At 45.3% G+C, this 19,570-nt stretch overlaps 1 protein-coding gene across 8 annotated transcripts in view; it reads left to right on the top strand.

Annotated features, from left to right (window-relative positions):
* The window catches only part of TRAPPC3L (trafficking protein particle complex subunit 3L), a 30,442-nt gene extending 15,435 nt beyond the window's left edge, over positions 1-15,007 (top strand). For 5 of the 8 annotated variants that reach the window (XM_058173471.1, XM_058173476.1, XM_058173504.1 and 2 more), the window contains 3 exons: positions 2,281-2,380; positions 13,790-13,975; positions 14,672-15,007. In XM_058173471.1, the coding sequence (XP_058029454.1) occupies positions 2,281-2,380; positions 13,790-13,975; positions 14,672-14,791 (406 nt within the window). In that variant the 3' untranslated portion in view covers positions 14,792-15,007. Of the gene's footprint in view, positions 1-143; positions 242-2,280; positions 2,381-13,789; positions 13,976-14,671 lie in introns of all 8 variants that reach the window. The other 3 variants (XM_058173483.1, XM_058173464.1, XM_058173511.1) reach the window with 2 other exon arrangements.
* Positions 15,008-19,570: the final 4,563 nt, after the last annotated feature.

Raw genomic sequence — 19,570 nt, forward strand, 5'->3', positions numbered from 1 at the left:
ACATAGACATAGACATAGACATAGACATAGATATAGATATAGATATAGATATAGATATAGATATAGATAGCCTACTTGCTCTTGGAGTAGAAGATTGTATGTGTTTTCTTCAATTCTCATTCAGTATTTCCTGTGATTGACAGAGTAGAGAGCTTTTTGTGCTCACCTACGGTGCTTTGGTAGCCCAACTGTGTAAGGATTATGAAAAGGATGAAGATGTAAACAAATACTTGGACAGCATGTAAGTATAAGAGGGCAAGAAGCAGCATGACAAATTTGAGGAAAAATGGCTAGTTATCTTTTCCCTGTTCTTCAGTCTGTTTACTCGGGTGTAGATATCAGCTTGGGAAATGGTTGTAGGATTCTGTTTCTACTCTCCAGCCTGTTTTGAAATTGACCATCCAGTCATCTCTATTTTACTGAGCTCAGAATGCTGCAAAAATTCGAAGATCACTCTAAGCCAGGGGTGTCAAACTCAAGGCCCAAGGGCCGGATCTGGCCCACAGGGCTGCCCTGAAAACAGTGAAGGACTGGCCTGCAGTGCCTCCTCCATTGAAAATGGAGCTCGCAAGACTTCCCGAACTCTGTTTTTGCTGGCAGAGGGTTGCAAGGGGCCGTCGCAGCCAAAAACGGAGCTCAGGAACCTGTTTTTGCTGGCAGAGTGTTCCGGCCACCACAGGCACCCCCAACATAAGTGATGTCGAACTGGCCATGCCCATCCTGGTCACACCGACCCCAGCCTCTCAAGGTCAAACACAACCCTGATGCGACCCTCAGTGAAATCAAGTTCGACACCCGTGCTATAAGCCAATCAGTGTCGCTTTCAGCTGGTCACTAGAAGTGTGCAAAGGTATTCGGGCTGTGCCCCCTAAACTAATGAAAGTCCTGACTAATTAAAACTTATCTGCACTTCAAGCCAAAAAGTAAACATTTAAAGTGCTAATCTTCTTTTTCTGCCTCTGTGATGTTGCAGTTGGAAAGTTATAGAAAGGGGCTTGTTTTGCAAAAAGAAAAAGAAAGGAAATAATGAAGCTGCTTTGCCTGAATTCCTTTACCTGATTTTCACCCAGTACCATTAATAGCAATAGCACTTAGACTTATATACCACTTTACAGTGCTTTAAAGCCTTCTCTAAGCAGTTTACAGAGTCAGCATATTGCTCCCAACAATTTGACTCCTCATTTTACCCACCTCGGAAGGATGGAAGTAGTGGTGTAATTCAATTTTTTTTTTACTACCGGTTCTGTGGGCGTGGCTTGGTGAGCATGGCAGGGGAAAGATACTGCAAAATCTCCATTCCCACCCCACTCTGGGGCCAGCCAGAGGTGGTATTTGCAGGTTCTCCAAACTACTCAAAATTTCCGCTACCAGTTCTCCAGAACCTGTCAGAATCTGCTGAATAGCATCCCTGGATGGAAGACTGAGTCAACCTTGAGCCTGGTGAGATTTGAACTGCCAAATTGCAGTCAGCTGGCAGTCAGCAGAAGTAGCCTGCAGTACTGCACTCTAACCACTGTGCCACCGTTAATCATGGTTGTTATGGGTAGAGTGAAGGAAATGAATATTTCTTTTTGTATCTAAGAGCCTCTCTTTCTCCTTTCATTTAAAGAACAGTAAATGCCCCAACTTCCAGAAAATATTGTTTTCTTCAAATTGGAGTCATACTCTTGAACAATGCACCTCTTCTGCAGAATATTGCATCCATTGTTTTATTTACATTATGATTTTATCCTGCCTTTTTTCTACTATTTGTTATTTTATTCAAAAGAATGTTAAAATCCAAAAATCCAAAAATAGACTAAAAAACACAAAACAATCAAGACAATTAAATAAGTGCATTAAAAAAAAAAAGAAAAAACCAAACACATATACACATGGTATCCGCTAATGGAATACTGATTAACACATTACTACAATATTGGTGTCCATCCCTTGCAAAACAGCCCCCCTCCAGAATGCTTAAATCTATTTGCAAATTATTGGGTATATATATCTTCTATATTCTATATTAATGACAAAATAGTCAGCAGGAAGAACAATAATAATAATAAAAGACAAGGTTAAAGTTTCAAAATGCTCTGTTAACAAACTCTTATTGTAATCTGCTCATAGAAAATTTGCCATGGCATCTCATCTGTACATGGCAAATTATCTATGAATTTTATCTTACCTTTATGCTTGGGATAATGTGTGCCATGTATCCATTTTATACTCACATCAACTGTCAGGAAGTTCACCTGGCACCTTTTCACCTTTTTTCTCTCTTTTCTCTTTGGTCAGGGGATACAGCATCGGCATCAGATTGGTCGAAGATTTCTTGGCTCGCTCTGCTGTGAAGAAGTGCCGCAGTTATTCTGAAACTGCAGATATAATTGCACAGGTACTCAAAGATGCTGAGGCTGAACCAAATTCTTACCACTTCATTTCCAGTCTTGCCCCCTAACAGCAGACTATAACCCAGAAAGATTCACAAGGTTACCTTTAATGTGAAGAAGGTAAAGGTTACTATAGAGCAGGGGTATCAAATTCAATTTCATTGAGGGCCGCATCAGGACTGTGGTTGACCTCGGGGGCTAGGTGGGCGTGGCCGACTGGGTGGGCATGGCCATCTTGACATCACTCATTGGGTGTGGCCGACTGGGTGAGCGTGGCCAGCTTGACACCACTCCCCAAACTGCTGTCATGTTTCCTCTTTGGGTTCCTTCCACTGGGTAGACCGGGCCGAAGCCACGCTGACCCGATGTTTCCTCTTTGCATTGGGTGGGCCGGGCCGAAGCGACACTGGCCCAATGTTTCCTCTTTGTTAGACTGGGCAGAAGCGATGCTGGCCCAATGTTTCCTCTTCGCATTGGGTAAACTGGGCTGAAGCGACACGGGCCAACCCCTTACATTTTCCAGGATGACCTCAAAGGCCAGATCCGACCACATCTGGCCTATGTGCCTTGAGTTTGACACCCCTGCTATAGAGAATCAGAGAAACTGAATGAGCCGAAAGTTCAGTTCTCATTTATTAGCGAATAAGGGTCTCCGAGAGCTGTTTGCACCTCTTTTTCCAAAATAGAAGACCGAAGGGCTATCCACCCCTTTCCCAAATAAGATTGATATTAAAACATCCATCTGCTCAGCATTTAGTAATATTTTCAGATATCCCTATTTCTCAGACCCAGAGATCTCCCTTATGCTCCTTCTCTTATATGTGTTGCTCCAATCTGCATTATTCCCAGCTAATAGAAATATTGGTGGGAAATTTCGAAGTTATAATCCAAAGCACTTGAAAGAGATTTAATTGGGAAGAGCTATCTTAGCCTTGATATTGCACCATTTGCCTTCAGGCAATTTCCAAGTCCAATTTCCAAATATGTGCCTAAGAATTACATTAGAGCTTTTACAGTTATATGCATTTGCCTTGAGCTGATTTTAAAGTATTTATATTCCAATTTTTAAACTGTTATGGCACAAATATATCAGAAACTTTTTTTTTTTAAAAAGAGAGACCTAGTGCATAATTGAGACAAAAACATCAGAAAAGAAAGAACATTTAGAACAGTACATCCCCAAAAAAATAAACAGCAACATAATAAACTTATTTCTACCCACTTGATGTTTTTTCTCTTTAAATTTGGGCTTGTCCTTTTCTTAGTGAAAGAAACTCTTTTATTTTTTAATATAGCCCTTTTCTGAGTCCAAAGCAGAAATCTAGCAGAGGAATAAATGCTGAGATGCCTGTAATGGCATCAGCACCAACACGCTGTAATTCACACACCTTGTAACACAGGGGTCTCCAACCTTGGTCCCTTTAAGACTTGTGGACTTCAACTCCCAGAATTCCTCAGCCAGCTTTGCTTTCACTGTAAGCAAAGGTGTAACAGACCTCAGGATTCACTTCTTGAATTAGCTTTTTAGGATTTGGTGCTCAGCAAGTGGCCAGCTTGAAATATTGAAATTCTTTTCCCCAAATTCCTTTTCTTTTTTTAAATATTGTTAATGATATTTGTGTTTTTTTAACAGTGAAGTTGAGGCCTCAGTATTCAACCTTGAGTGTTTGTTTTTTTATTTGCATTTATATCCCGCCCTTCTCCGAAGACTCAGGGCGGCTTACACTATGTTAGCAATAGTTTTCATCCTATTTATATATTTATTTATTTATACAAAGTCAACTATACAAAGTGCTATCCCGGTGCCTGGAAGCCGTAGGGGTCTGGATGGGGAGAAACAGACTCAATCCCTCCAAGACGGAGTGGCTGTGGATGCCGGCACCCCGGTACAGTCAGCTGCAACTGCAGCTGACTGTTGGGGGCGAGTCATTGGCCCCAACAGAAAGGGTGCGCAACTTGGGTGTTCTCCTGGATGGACGGCTGTCGTTTGAAGACCATTTGGCGGCCGTCTCCAGGAGAGCTTTTTACCAGGTCCGCCTGGTTCGCCAGTTGCGCCTCTTCCTTGATCGGGATGCCTTATGCACGGTCACTCACGCTCTTGTCACTTCTCGTCTGGATTATTGCAATGCTCTCTACATGGGGCTACCCCTGAAGTGCACTCGGAGGCTTCAGTTAGTTCAGAATGCAGCTGCGCGGGTGATTGAGGGAGCCTCACGCTGCTCCCACATAACACCGCTCCTGCGCAATCTGCACTGGCTACCTGTGGTCTTTCGGGTGCGCTTCAAGGTATTGGTTACCACCTTTAAAGCGCTCCATGGCTTAGGGCTCGGGTACTTACGGGACCGCCTGCTGTTACCTTATGCCTCCCACCGACCCGTACGCTCACACAGAGAGAGTCTTCTCAGGGTGCCGTCCGCCAAGCAATGTCGGCTGGCGGCCCCCAGGGGAAGGGCCTTCTCTGTTGGAGCACCTATCCTCTGGAACGAACTTCCCCCTGGTTTGCATCAATTACCTGACCTTCGGACCTTTCGCCGTGAATTGAAAACGCACTTGTTTATCCAAGCGGGACTGGCTTAATTTTTTAAACTTTTGAATTTTAATAATTTTAATTGGGGTATTTTATTAATTTTATGGGTCAAATTTGACGGTTTTAAATTTTTGGCCATTTATAGAATATGTTATTTTAATAATTGTTTTAATTTGTATATTGTACTGTTTTTTAATCTGGCTGTACACCGCCCTGAGTCCTTCGGGAGAAGGGCGGTATAAAAATCTAAATAATAAATAAATAAATAACTTATTGCCCCCAACAATCTGGGTCCTCATTTTACCTACCTTATAAAGGATGGAAGGCTGAGTCAACCTTGGGCCTGGTGGGACTAGAACCTGCAGTAATTGCAAGCAGCTGTGTTTATAACAGACTGTCTTAGCAGTCTGAGCCACAGAGGCCCCTCAGGAAGAAATGTTTTAACATTTCTTCCTGAGTTAATGCTTCTATTGGATTCTTTCAACATTCATCCCAAATCACAGAAACCTAAATCTATCCTGTAATTATTTTTCTCAATCCTCAACTTCTGTATAACTGAAAATGTGTACAGAGTTGCAGCAAACTGGGCTGGTGCAGACGTTTCAAGAAACATGGTATATATGTAGTCCTCGATTTACAACAGTTCATTTAGTCACTGTTCAAAGTTACAACGTCACTGAAAAAAATAACTTATGACCGTTTTTCACACTTACAACCGTTGCAACATCCCATTGGTCACATGATCAAAATTCGGAAGCTTTGCAACTGGTTCATATTTATGACGGCTGCAGTGTCCCGGAGTCATGTGATCAGCTTTTGCGACCTTCTGACAAGTAAAGTCAATGGGGAAGCCAGATTCACTTGACAACCGTGTTACTAACCTAACAATTGTAGTGATTCACTTTAAAACTGCCCAGAAAGCTTGTAAAATGGACACTTTTAAGTGAGCAAAACTCTTTTAACAAATGTCTCACTTAACAACATAAATTTTGGTCTCATAAGTCGAGGACTACCTAGAATGAGAGAGTCCCTCTTATGTTTGACCCATTCTCCACTCGCTATGACATTTTTTATTTTATTTACCGTATATACTCGAGTATAAGCCGACCCGAATATAAGCCGAGGCACCTAATTTTACCACAAAAAACTGGGAAAAACTATTGACTCGAGTATAAGCCGAGGGTGGGAAATGAGGCAGCTACTGGTCAATGTAAAAAATAAAGATAGAGCCAAGTAAAATAACATGAATATTTATTTGAACGAAAAACAATAAAAGTGCAAAAGGGGGAAGGAGGATTCCCAGCTCTAAACAAAGGGAAATCCCGGAATGCCAGCGCGAAAGGTGGTGCTCGCGTTCCTCCTCCCTTGCTCAAAAGCCCCAACATGATATTGGAATTGGATGCCATTATATACCTGCTGAGGGGATAATTTGAATAACTTGAAAGATATAAAAGCTCTAAACATATTTGTTTAAAAATCTAAAATCTATACTTAAAATAAATGAATATAAAGTAATAAAGTTCTTTAAAGTTGTAATTCACTTTGCTGCTGAAAAGAAAGGAAGCTTAACACCTTAAATGGTATTTATTAACTGAAATATCATCAAATCAAATATATAATGAGGTATATTATAATGACCTTTGTTTTCAGAAAGAAGCATGATGGAAGTTTTTCAATAAAGGGAAATATAGAAAAACTTAGTGTCATGCTCATATATCATCTTTACAGATGTTGTTAACACTATACTATGGCAGCATATGATGGTACAATGTTTCAATCAATTTCAGGATGAAAAACTCATCAATGAGGAGGAGGTATAATTTATTAACCTTGTATGATATCAGTTTCTCAAGGACTCTAGAAGGACCCGAGGAAGAAATCTCTGCCCCTCCCACTTTCCCTTTCCAACCCAGCCTTCCAAGGGGACCCGAGAGGAAGAAATCTCTGCCCCTCCCACTTTCCCTTTCCAACCCAGCCTTCCAAGGGGACCTTTGAGGAGAAATCTCTGCCCCTCCCACTTTCCCTTTCCAAGGCAGCCTTCCAAGAGGACCTCTCGAAAAAATGAGCTTTCTCCTGGTCGTTTACCACCACCATACCCTCCACGCCCGGCCATCCTAGGCTGGGTTAGAAACAAGGAGGAAGTTCAAGGACCACATCGATGGCACGAGCTCAGATTGCCGGCTGGGGATGATGGGCGCTGCAGTGCGATCTCGGGAGAGACTAGGGGAAGAAAGAATGACTGTTTCCCACACCCTAGGATTGGGAAAACATTGACCCCCTTAGTTGCGGGAGAAGGGTTGCGCTTCAAAGCGGTCGCCTCCATCCATCAATCCATCCTTCCTTCCTTCCTTCCTTCCATCCTTTTTTTTTTCCCAGCGGCGGTGCGTGTGTGTGACATGCAAGCAAGGCGTCTCACGGGCATGTGAACTGGGTATGTCTAGTTTAGGGGTGACATGATAGGAACATTCCAATATCTCAGGGGCTGCCACAAAGAAGGGGGAATCAAACTATTCTCCAAAGCACCTGAGGGCAGGACAAGAAGCATGGGTGGAAACTAATCAAGGAGAGAAGCAACCTAGAACTAAGGAGAAATTTCCTGACAGTTAGAACAATTAACCAGTGGAACAACTTGCCTCCAGAAGTTGTGAATGCTCTAACACTGAAAGTTTTAAGAAGATATTGGATAAGCATTTGAAGTGGTATAAGGTTTCCTGCGTAAGCAGGGTTAGACTAGAAGACCTCCAAGGTCCTTCCAACTCTATTATTCTGTTTTTTTGTTCTGTTTTCTTTCTAATCTATCTATCTATCTATCATCTATCTATCTATCTATCTATCTATCTATCTATCTATCTATCTATCTATCTATCTATCTAATTAGCTAGCTAGCTAGCTATCATTATCTCGCTTCAAAGACAAAACCTAAACACGAAGTTGTAGCTGAATAGCCCTACATAATTTAGCTTTTTCCAAGCTGGTGATTTCCAAAGGCTTTGAAATCGACTTTCCTCATCCTCTGCCAGGATAAGCTGATGTGCTCAGAAGGCTGGGAATGGTGGCATTTCCCTACATTTCTTGTGGGCAGAAGGTGGACCCCTATGTTTCCTTGAAAACACCTCCCAATATTTATTAGAGTGACTTCTCTCCCCAGAAGAAAGGTGCGGCTGTTTAACAATCCGTCAGCTAAATCCTATCGAGTCAAAGGGCCAGTCAATGGGGCTAGGATGAATTCTGGGTCACCAGGGACCCTTTTTGTGCCCGTTCCCCAACCAGGGCGGGCCAAGCACCCGCTCTTTTAGCGGCTCTGGAATGGATGTTGAGGTAACCCGAAGAGGCAGCCTCTTTTCAACTCCCCCGCCCCTTTTTTTTAAACGCGTCCTGCCGGGCGGCGACAGGGACGCGGACACCAAAAGCGGCGCCCCGTTCTTCTCCGCTTTTATTTTATTTTAGTATTCAATCGGCAGCAGAGGCTCGGGCCTTCTGGGGCGCGGGAAAAGGGGCCGAGGAGCTGCAGCAACGTTGCAAGAGAGCCGAAAAGAGGGGTGGGGGGGGGAGAGAAGCAAAAAAGAAGAAGAAGCAGCAAGCTTTCCAGCCGACTTCGGTGTGGCGCGAGAATCCGATCCACCGCCTCCTTCCCCCGGCCGACAGGGCTGAACTGCCGCTGCACCACCACTTCCCAAAACAGATTTCCAGACTTGGAAGCAGCCCGCCACGAAAGGAGGAGGAGGAGGAGGAGGAGGAAGCGGCGGCGCGGCTGCTCCTGCTGCTGTTTCGCGCTCTCCGCCCCTTCCAGCGCCTTGGCGCAGGCGAGAGAGCAGAGAAAGGAACCGCGCCGTCCGACCGGCTGTGTGTGTGTTTGTGGTGGGGTCTCGTCCCAGCCACCCACCCACTCGCTCCCTTTCCCTCTTCAGGGCGTGGGCTGATCTTAGAAGCGCGCTGTCGGCGGGGCCGTCGCCTCCTCCTCTTCCTCCACGCTCGCTCCTCTTGCACGCCTCAACCCCCATCCCCACCCTCTCCAGCGTGAAGGTCACCTCCTCCCTCTTCCAGGCGGCGGCGGCGGCTCAGCGGGCGCCACAGCCGGCAGCTCCGCTTCCTCCCACCTTCCTCCTTGCTAAAGGGCCAAAGTCGGCTCCCCGCCCCGCGCGGACCCGAGCCAAGCGGTCCCAGTCCAGCCGAACGGTGAAAGCGACATGCCGGCGCCACTCCGCTTTCACCGTTCGGCTGGACTGCGACCGGCTTCTTCAGTCCGCATAACTCCGCCAGGCTGTGCGCGAAGAAACCATTTAAAAGCCCAACTTCTGAAGCACGGAGGAGAAGAAAGAAAGCCTGGCGGGGCTTTTAAATGGTTTCTTCGCGGCACAGCCTGGCGGGAGTTACTGCGGACCCGAGCCAAGCGGTCCCAGTCCAGCGAGCGGTGGCGGGCGGCGCTCGGCATGTCGCTTTCACCGTTTGGCTGGACTGCGACCGGCTTGGCTCGGGTCCGCAGTAACTCCCGCCAGGCTGTGCCGCGAAGAAACCATTTAAAAGCCCAACTTCTGAAGCACGGAGGGAGAAGAAAGAAAGCCCTGGCGGGGCTTTTAAATGGTTTCTTCGCGGCACAGCCTGGCGGGAGTTACTGCGGACCCGAGCCAAGCCGGTCGCAGTCCAGCCGAACGGTGAAAGCGGAGCGGCGCTCGGCATGTCGCTTTCACCGTTCGGCTGGACTGGGACCGGCTTGGCTCGTCGCAGTAACTCCCGCCAGGCTGTGCGCGAAGAAACCATTTAAAAGCCCAACTTCTGAAGCACGGAGGGAGAAGAAAGAAAGCCCTGGCGGGGCTTTTAAATGGTTTCTTCGCGGCACAGCCTGGCGGGAGTTACTGCGGACCCGAGCCAAGCCGGTCCCAGTCCAGCGAGCGGTGGCGGGCGGCGCTCGGCCTGCCGCTTCCCCCGTTCGGCTGGACTGCGACCGGCTTGGCTCAGGTCCGCGCGGCGAACTGCTCAGCCTTGGGCAAATCCCGCCGGACGATCTCGCCGCCTCTTTGGCGTCTCCTGTGCGGGGTTCCCGAAGTACATCAAGACGTAGACTCGAGTATAAGCCGAGGGGGCGCTTTTCAGCACAAAAAACGTGCTGAAAAACTCGGCTTATACTCGAGTATATACGGTATTTCAGCAAATCGTTCCTTTACAAAAATCACTTCTATTTTGTTTGGGGTTTTTTTTGGTAGAGATTATATGGCCAAGGTGAATGTTGTATGGGTGAGTTTAAGCCCGTGTGGCCTTCAAAAGAATTGTAGATGGGATATAACAGCAAAATATTCAATCATATTCAGCACTTTTTATGGGAAGGGGTTAAAAAAACCTGCATGCATTGACATAGAAACACTTGACTTTTTTGATTCCTCCTGTCGTTGTTGCTTAGTTCAGTATTACTTTGAGTAGCCTGTTCAGGTTTGTTGGTGTGTAGGAACAACATACACAGAGTACATAAACGTAACTAAGCTTTCCTCAAAGTTTTCTATGTTGATATGTTGGTTTTGTCATACACTGAATATTTTGGAGTCTACATTCTTGTTTGTTTGTTTGTTTGTTTATGAATACCTTGGAGAGCATTATAAAATGCAAACCACTTCATTCTGGTTGGCTTTCTTAACTTAGGTGTATATCTATTCTGTATACACATTTGTTGATACAGCAAATGGTATATTTTGCTGCACATGTTTTTTTTTAATTCACTGTGTTTGCTGTAGTTCTTCCTCCTTTTTGGCACAGACCTTTTAGACAAAAGGGCTTTGTTGAGCATGGGAAGCTCACAATGAGAAAATATCTTTGTTATAATTTTTTTAAGCTCTGTCCTTTCCAGCGTTAAACGAAGCTTAGTTATTTATTTTGATTTATTTGGAGTTTTGTAATTTTCCCTGTTGTGGCGATTTGAGTTTAATGGATGTTGAAAACTTGACAGTGGCCAAAATAATGTACCAGAAGAAGCCAGTTCCAATAAAACGAAAGAGAAGACTAAGAAGAAGCAAGTAGAATTGTCTTCTAGGATAGAACATCAAAGTGGCCATCACCGAGCCATTAATAAAAACAACATACTATGTTTTCTATTCTTAGAGGAGCCTAAATATTTTGAAGAAACTTGGCAGACAGCAAGAAGTCTTCAAAGAGTATAAACGCCTCACTTCAAACCTAGAAATTATTCAACAATACAGACATAAAGTCTATCAACCCAAGTAGCTCATACATAATTCATTCCCTGAACATTGTTTTAGATTGTCTAGTACAGTGATGGTGAACCTTTTTGGTACCAAGTGCCCAAACCGGAACATACCCGCATTCACGCATGCTGGAGCACTGGAAACCCAAATACCAGCTGGCCAGTTCACATGCATGTGCCGGAAACCAGAAGAGCAGCTGGTGACGGCGTGCATGCCCACAGAGAGGGCTCTGCGTGCCACCTCTGGCACGCGTGCCATAGGTTCACCATCACAGATCTAGTACCATCTCCCATGACTTAAAATCAGTAGAATGGTTTTCTGGTCCCTTTTAATAAAACAGGATCCTATTGAGTTTTTAACAGCAACTAAATCCCCAGACACTGTACAGAATGACCCTGATCTGGCTAGCCTGCAAATATTGTTGTGTTTAGAGATCTGTGGCTATGTCTGTTGATCCAGGATGATTTAACTGATAGTCCAAGGATGCTCCAAGGGGAGATATGCTGCCAGGATCGTCTCAGAACGGTGCAGGGAGATGGGAGGAGACTCCTGCTGCCTTTGCAAAGCTCCGTATTGATGTCATTGCTGTGCGACTGCCTCTCAGCTGTTCAGTGGTCGTTCGACTCCTCCAAGGAATGGGAGATCGCTGTAACCAGACTGATGCCCTGTCGCCATTCCCATAAGTATCTGGCAGCTCAGGTAGTGTGCAACCACTTGGGCTCCTCAGACATCTGGGTGGTCGTTCCCCACCCGAATGGCAGCTCCGGACCAGTCGGCATGCCGGAGCTGACATTTTACTAAAGGACTAAAAGATACACATGGACAATTGATTGTTAAGTGATTTTTAAGTATCCAAGTAAGTCCTTTCATTCCTCAGGGGGAAAAGTGGCTGACTCACAAGCAACTTGATTGACCAAAGAACTAAAATTGCTGTCCTAAGATTATTCTATGGGAGAGGAAGCAGGATTCTTTCAATAGTCCTTAAAGTATTCATGGTCAAAATAAGGTCCATTTCTTAGTGGAATTCAGTGAGGTCCTGACCAATGTATTAAGATAGGCATCTAATTTTTGGCTCAGTATGAACTGCTACCCTCTCTGTTCTTGTGATCCTGTGGTGAAAAGAAAGGAATAAGAATCTTTTTCTCTATTCCCATTGTTCCTTTTGACTCAGATACTTAAAGTGTTCCAATATTTGTTTCACTGGAATACAGAATGCTTAAGCTGATTTAGGTTTTGTCTTGTCAAAGTACAACAAACTCAAACTGTTTCCATGGAGCACTCCAGATGGGATGTTTGAGTTTGAGAGCTAAAACAAAACATATTTTCTATTTTGTGCAGAACTCCAGAAAGAAGCATAACTCTAAACAGACATAGTGTGCCTGGATTTATTTCTTTTTTTTTTAATGCAATAACCAATGGAGTTGTTTTCATTCAGATTGTGAATTAGTTTCTTTCCAGCTGACATCCTGATGATCACATACACATGCTACTCTAGAGAAGCTGGCTGAGGAATTCTGGGAGTTGAAGTCCATAAGTCTTAAAATTGCCAAGGTTGGAGACCCCTGCTCTAGAGTGAGATTCAGAGAAGGAGATCCCCCATTGGCATCAGTGTGAATTCTCACTCCCCAGCTCACCCCTAAAATTATTGCAAATGAAATAATAAGTGTTGTCAACTTCATGCTGGGGAGGCTGTAAACATTAACCCTCCTGGCATTCAGTAGTTCCCTTAATGAAAATCCCCAATACAGTGTTTGAGAGGCTGCCATAAAGAGGAGGGGGCTCAATCAGGGGTGAAATGCTACCAGTTCGGACCAGTTCAGCCGAACCAGTAGCGATGTCAGGTCGAGGCTCTGCCCACCCGCCCAGTCATCATTACTTCCTGGTTTTAACCAGGAAGTAACCTTTTTTACCCTCTACTCATGCGCAGAGGAGCAAGCACACACGTGTGGTGTGTGCACTTCTGAACTGGTAGGAAAGGTGTTAAGTCCTCGGGGCTACGACGTGTCTACAGCCTTACCAACAGCCAGGCGTCCTGATTGGCTGAGACGTGAGCTAAGAAGAAGTGGGAAATCCGGGGTCCTGTCATTGGTGCAGCCATCTGACAGCTCCGTATATAAGTAGCTGTCAGGGGGGAGTTGTTGTTGTTGCCTACGGAAGTTAGCTATTACTGTTAGTATTATCTGTTGAGCTGTTCTAATAAAGGTTGTTGTTGATTGCAACCTGCCTGGCCTCTGTCTGTACCCACCAAGTCTCCCAACAGAGCAAAAGGTAAGTAGATTTCACCCCTGGGCTCAACTTATTTTCCAAAGTACCAGAGGGCAGGACAAGAAACAATGATGGAAACTAATCAGGGAGAGAAGCAAACTGGAATTAAGGAGAAACTTCCAACCAGTGAGGACAATTAACCAATAGAACAGCTTGCCTTCAGACATTGTAGGTGCTTCATCATTGGAGGTTTTTAAGAAGAGACTGGATAGCATCTGTATGAAATGATATAGGATCTCCTGCTTGAGCAGGGGGTTAATCTAGAAGACCGCCAAGGTCCCTTCCTCTCTATTCTGATTTATTGTCTGATTGATTGATTGAAAATTATGGTTCATACCTGTAATAAATAGAAGAAATGTCCAAATTTATTTAAGATAATTTATGGTTTGATCCAGTGATGACATGGCACACATTTTTCATTTCATTGTCAGGTTGCTTTTAAGATGTATCTGGGTGTCACCCCTACTGTGACTTGCAACAATGCAATGGGAAATGAGTTTTCTCTCATTCTGGCCAAGAATCCCTTAGTGGACTTTGTGGAGGAGCTACCAGCAAGTCGACCATCTCTTTGCTATTGCAGCCTGTTGTCTGGGACCATCAGAGGCGCTCTGGAAATGGTAAGAAAATGGATACTGGCTCTTCTTACTCTGCCCTTTTCTGTCCCGTCCCCCCACCCTTAAGTTTTAGTTTCAACTGGATGCAGCCAGTTACTCTTTCTGTACTAGCAGCAACAAACGTCTTCTGAAATCTTGCCAAGAAAACTGCAGGGACTTATCCAGACTATTGCCAGGAGTCAACACTGACTTGAAGGCACAAAACAAACAAACAAAAAACACCTTTTAATTTTCCCCAGCTGCAATATCTGAATTCTCAGAGTCACTTGATTGTGAGATAGGTGGCTATAATAATACGATGAATGAATGAATTAATGAATGAATGAATTAATTAATTAATTAATCTCATGGTATAATTGACCTGTATATTTAAAAGCACTTCAATTTCTATATATGAGCTAAATTTACCATATTTGCAACTGGATCTCATATAGGAGGTGCAGAAATTGTGCCCTAAAAATTGGAAGGCAAAGGTAAAAACCAGTAAATACATGGATATTTAGCAGTATACATATATCATATTTTGATCTGCACCCATGTTTTCAGCACCAGATAAAAGCTATATTCTATTTCCAAGCCTTATTTGGTGGAATCTCAGAATATATATTTAACAAATAAATAAAATACCCTATTATGTATGGCTTTCCTGCCATTGTGAACCTTTGTCCCTATAACATCTATTTAACATTTTATTTTCAGATACACCTAGCAGCTGAAGTGATTTTCCTTCAAGACACTCTGAAAGGAGATGATGTGACAGAAATCCGAATCACATTCTTGAAGAAGGCTGAAACCAAGAAATACAAGAGAAATAAATGAAACTGTTATCAGAAATAATTATGTATATAGGCCAAGCCTTTGTAGCTGCCCAGAAAGTGGAACCTTCCTGTAATGTATTTGAATTTTAGGAGGGAAATTTGGGTGGGAAAATGCACGTTGCTGATTGGCTGATGCCTCAGCCAAAATACTATTTAAAGAGGGGGTTTTGCCTGTTGGCTTTTGCTGGGATCACAATAAACCAAAGAGCTGTTGTCACTTGTATCGTCTCCTGCCTCTTCATTGCCCGAACTTAACATTGGCAACGAAGGTGGGATATTGAAGGCAGTGAGACTAGGAAAAGAGCTGAAGGAGCAACGTAATTTCAAACCCAGCCAGTATCAAGGGCGGATACATAGCGATGTCTAGCTATACACCGCCAGCGCCATTCGACCCAGCCAAAGAGAAATGGGGGTCGTAAATGGCTCGTTTCGAGTGTTTCCTCGAAGCTAACGAACTGCAAGGAGTATCAAATAATCAGAAGCGCACTTACTTCCTGAGCCACTGTGGGCCAGAAGTCTTCGATACCGCTGAATCGCTGTCAGAACCAACGCCGGTACAGTCGGTGCCATGGCAAACGCTACAGACGACGCTACGAGCACACTACGCGCCGATGCCATCGAAGTTTGTACAACGGTTCGAGTTGAGGCAAAGAGTTCAGCGAGAGGGCAAATTGATAAGCGTGTACATGGCCGCATTAAGGAAAGCCGCAAACCACTGTGAGTATAGAGACTTGGAGGACTCTTTATTAGAACAACTCATTTGTGGGGTCAGGGAAATCCGACTACAGAGGCGGCTGCTGTCGAAAAGCAACCTAACCTTGACAATAGCCCTGGATGAGGCCAGGGCACACGAGTTGTCCACCAAAGCGGCGGAAACCTTACGAAAGCCAAACACGCCAAATGCCGCGGCGAAAGCAACGCCAGTCCACAGCGAAGAAATCCAGGCCGAATCAGACGGTGAAGAAGAGGAAGAGGTTTTCCACACTGGGAGGCCGGAGAGAGGCAACCGGGATGAGTGCGTGAGTTGTGGTGGCCAACATCAATGACAGAATTGCAGGTTCAAAGACACAATTTGTTGGCGGTGTGAAAAGAAAGGACACATAGCTCAGGCCTGCCGAGCCTCTCAACCTTCCCGCCCAAAATTCAAACCGGCCAATCAACAGGGCGCCAGAACCGCGAAGCGGCCAGGGATTGGTCAGTTCAAAAAAGGCGCGAAGTTAAATCACACCACTGTGAGAGTGGGCCACGCATCGACACGGCTAGAAAAGAAAATATTCACCAAGACATACATCGAAGGAGTGCAGTGTAAAATGGAGGTGGATACCGGCTCATCAATCACGATTATGTCTTGGGACACAATCACAAGGGACCTGCCAGACGTTGCGAAACGCCAGCTGCAACCCCAAAAGCTGAGAGTGCAAGACTACCAGGGGAACCAAATCCCTGTTCGAGGAGTCACGTCCGTCAGAGTGAAATATGGACAATTCAAGAAAACCCTGCCGATCACCATTGTAGATGAAAACCTGCCCAGTTTGCTAGGTCTGGACTGGTTCAGAGCCTTGGGCATGGAAGTAACCGGGGTTCACAGAAGCGGAGTCAACCTGAAGGACGAATTGTTGAGAGAATTCAAGGATGTTTTCCAAGACTGCCTGGGCAAGTACGTGGGGACCCCCATTTCATTCAATTTGGACCCCCAGGTGGCTCCCATTAGATTAAAAGCTAGGAGGGTCCTGTTCGCCCTCAAACCCAAGATTGACAGGGAACTAGACAAATTAGTAAGCCAGGGAATACTAGTCCCCGTCGACCATGCAAAATGGGAGACACCAATAGTGACCCCAATCAAACCGGACGGATCAGTCTGTATTTGCGCTGACTATAAGGCAACGCTTAACAAAGCATTGCAAAAGAATGCTTACCCCGTTCCCGTAGTGCAACATTTGTTGCACTCATTAGGACAGGGACAGGTTTTTGCCAAACTCGATCTGGCTCAAGCCTACCAACAATTACCAGTTGACGACGAAACGGCCGAAGCGCAGACAATTGTCACACATTGGGGCGCTTTTAAATGCACTCGACTTCAGTTCGGAGTTAGTGTAGCCCCCGGGTTATTCCAAAACCTAATGGAACGACTTCTACAAGGTCTACCGGGAGTAGTTCCATATTTCGATGATGTACTGGTATCAGTGGAAAACTTGGAAGAATTAGGGGTCAAATTGCGGAAGGTTTTGGGCATTTTCAGGTCTGTGGGGCTTAAGGTTAAACTCAACAAATGCCAGATAGGAGTTGAATCTGTAAAATTCTTGGGTTACCGGATAGATAAGGAAAGCATCCACCCAACTGAGAGAAAGTGCGAGCCATTAGAAAGGCTCCAACCCAAAAAAACAAAACAGAATTACAAGCATTTTTGGGGCTTGTAAACTTCTATGCAGTATTTTTAAAAAATAAGGCAACGGTAACCGAACCGCTACGTAAACTGCTAGCGAAAAAATCTGTTTGGACTTGGGGCAGGGTTGAGGCTAAGGCATTTGAAGGCGTTAAGAATCTCTTATCCAGCGATAGCCTTCTAATTCAGTACAATGGGACATTGCCACTAGTAGTAGTTTGTGATGCATCACCCTACGGGGTAGGGGCTGTCCTCAGCCACAGGTTATCGAACGGTTCAGAAGCCCCTATCGCATATTTTTCCCGCACGATGTCCGCAGCGGAAAGGAACTATGGCCAACTAGACCGGGAAGCCCTGGCTATAGTTTCTGGGGTTAAAAAATTCCACGAGTACCTGTTTGGGCGGCAATTTGAAATAATCACAGACCACAGACCTTTATTGGGACTTGGGAGGGGACCGTCCAACACCGGTTGCATTATCACCCAGGCTGACCTGTTGGACTATTTTCCTGGCAGCATATTCATACAAACTGTCTCACTGACTGGGCAAGGATTTGGGACATGCGGACGCTTTAAGTAGATGCCCGTTGCCAGAGACTATTGAAGACCCGACCCCAGGGACGCCCGCCTTGTTAATTGACTCTTTGGACTCTGGCCCAGTCACATCTACGGAAGTGACTAGGGCATCTTACAAAGACATTGTTGTAAGAACTGTAATCGGTTGGGGGATGGCCCACTGCACCGGGGGATCGTTTCAAAGAATTTACAAAAAAGCGTTCGGAACTGTCGGTACAAGGGGGTTGTCTGTTATGGGGGGATAGAGTGGTTATTCCGGAGAAATTACGAGGGATGTGTTGGAACTATTGCATGTGGGCCACCCGGGGATTGTAAGGGTGAAAAGCCTAGCGAGAAGTTACGTGTGGTGGCCACAAATGGATAAAGACATTAGCGACCGGGTAGGGAAATGCCAAGCATGTCAAGAATCAAGGCCACTACCCCCAACAACCCCCATAAGGGATTGGGAGAAACCCCAGGGTCCTTGGTCCAGGATCCATATAGATTTTGCCGGGCCGTTCCATGGGCAGACCTTCTTAATTGTGGTAGATGCCTACTCGAAGTGGTTAGAAATTTTACTCATGAAAACCACAACAGCGGAAGCTATAATCACAGTATTGAGGCATCTATTTGTGACACACGGGTTGCCCGACACTCTAGTGTCCGATAATGGCCCACAATTCACGGCCACCCAGTTTGAGGGGTACTTGGCAGAAGAGGGCATCCGACATGTCCTCTCAGCACCTTTCCACCCAGCGACGAACGGACTTGCAGAACGTTTCGTACGCAGTGCCAAGAAAGCGCTATCTAGAATTAGCCCAGGATATTGGCAATCCAAAATTGATACCTTCCTGGCAGTCCAACATAGAACTCCCTGTGTGACCACCAGCCGCAGCCCATCGGAGTTATTAATGGGTAGAAGACTCCGGTGCCCCCTAGATCGGTTAAACCCAACATACTCCCCTGATGGGTACCAAAGCACAAAGGGAACCAGAACAATGACAACAGGTGACCCGGTATGGGCACATAACTATAGTGAGGGCCCAGCGTGGCTAAAGGGAACAATTGTAGGAGTGACGGGCCCAAAGTCATACATAGTGGACATGGGGGATGGCCGAGTGTGGAGACGCCACATAGATCAATTACAAAAAAGAATACAAAACAATCCAGAAACCAAACAGCCAGACCCTGACTACCCAATATTTGAACCAACAGCTAACTCAACCCCGGGGCGATCGGAGGACTTAGCTGAGTCTGAAGAAGTCCAGCGACGCCAACCGGCTCCTCCAGAGGACAGCAGGGACGACTCTTCCAATAATCCAGGCCGGATGGCCCAGAGGAGGAGCTGGGAGAAACAAACAGTCCCTCCGACCAGCTCGGCTCATCCCAGGGAATGAATTGCGCAGGTCAGAAAGAGTTAGGAGACGCCCTGTCTACCTGCGTGACTACGTGGAAAAATAACATGCAAATGTTATGCAAAAAAACTATGTAAATATGGTACAATGTGTTCTGGGAGGGGAGGAGTGTAATGTATTTGAATTTTAGGAGGGAAATTTGGGCGGAAAAATGCACGTTGCTGATTGGCTGATGCCTCAGCCAAAATACTATTTAAAGAGGTGTTTTTGCCTGTTGGCTTTTGCTGGGATCACAATAAACCAAAGAGCTGTTGTCACTTGTATCGTCTCCTGCCTCTTCATTGCCCGAACTTAACACTTCCAATACAGGAAGGACCATCCACCCAGAACATAACTAAAAATAAACAGTTTTTCTAGTCCAGGCCATGCATATCCAGAGGAACAAGAAATTAGCATATAACCCCCATAAGGGAATGTGGTAGTGCTCC

The sequence above is a fragment of the Ahaetulla prasina genome, chromosome 1 (genome assembly GCF_028640845.1).
Source record: "Ahaetulla prasina isolate Xishuangbanna chromosome 1, ASM2864084v1, whole genome shotgun sequence".
NCBI classification, from domain to species: Eukaryota; Metazoa; Chordata; class Lepidosauria; order Squamata; family Colubridae; genus Ahaetulla; species Ahaetulla prasina.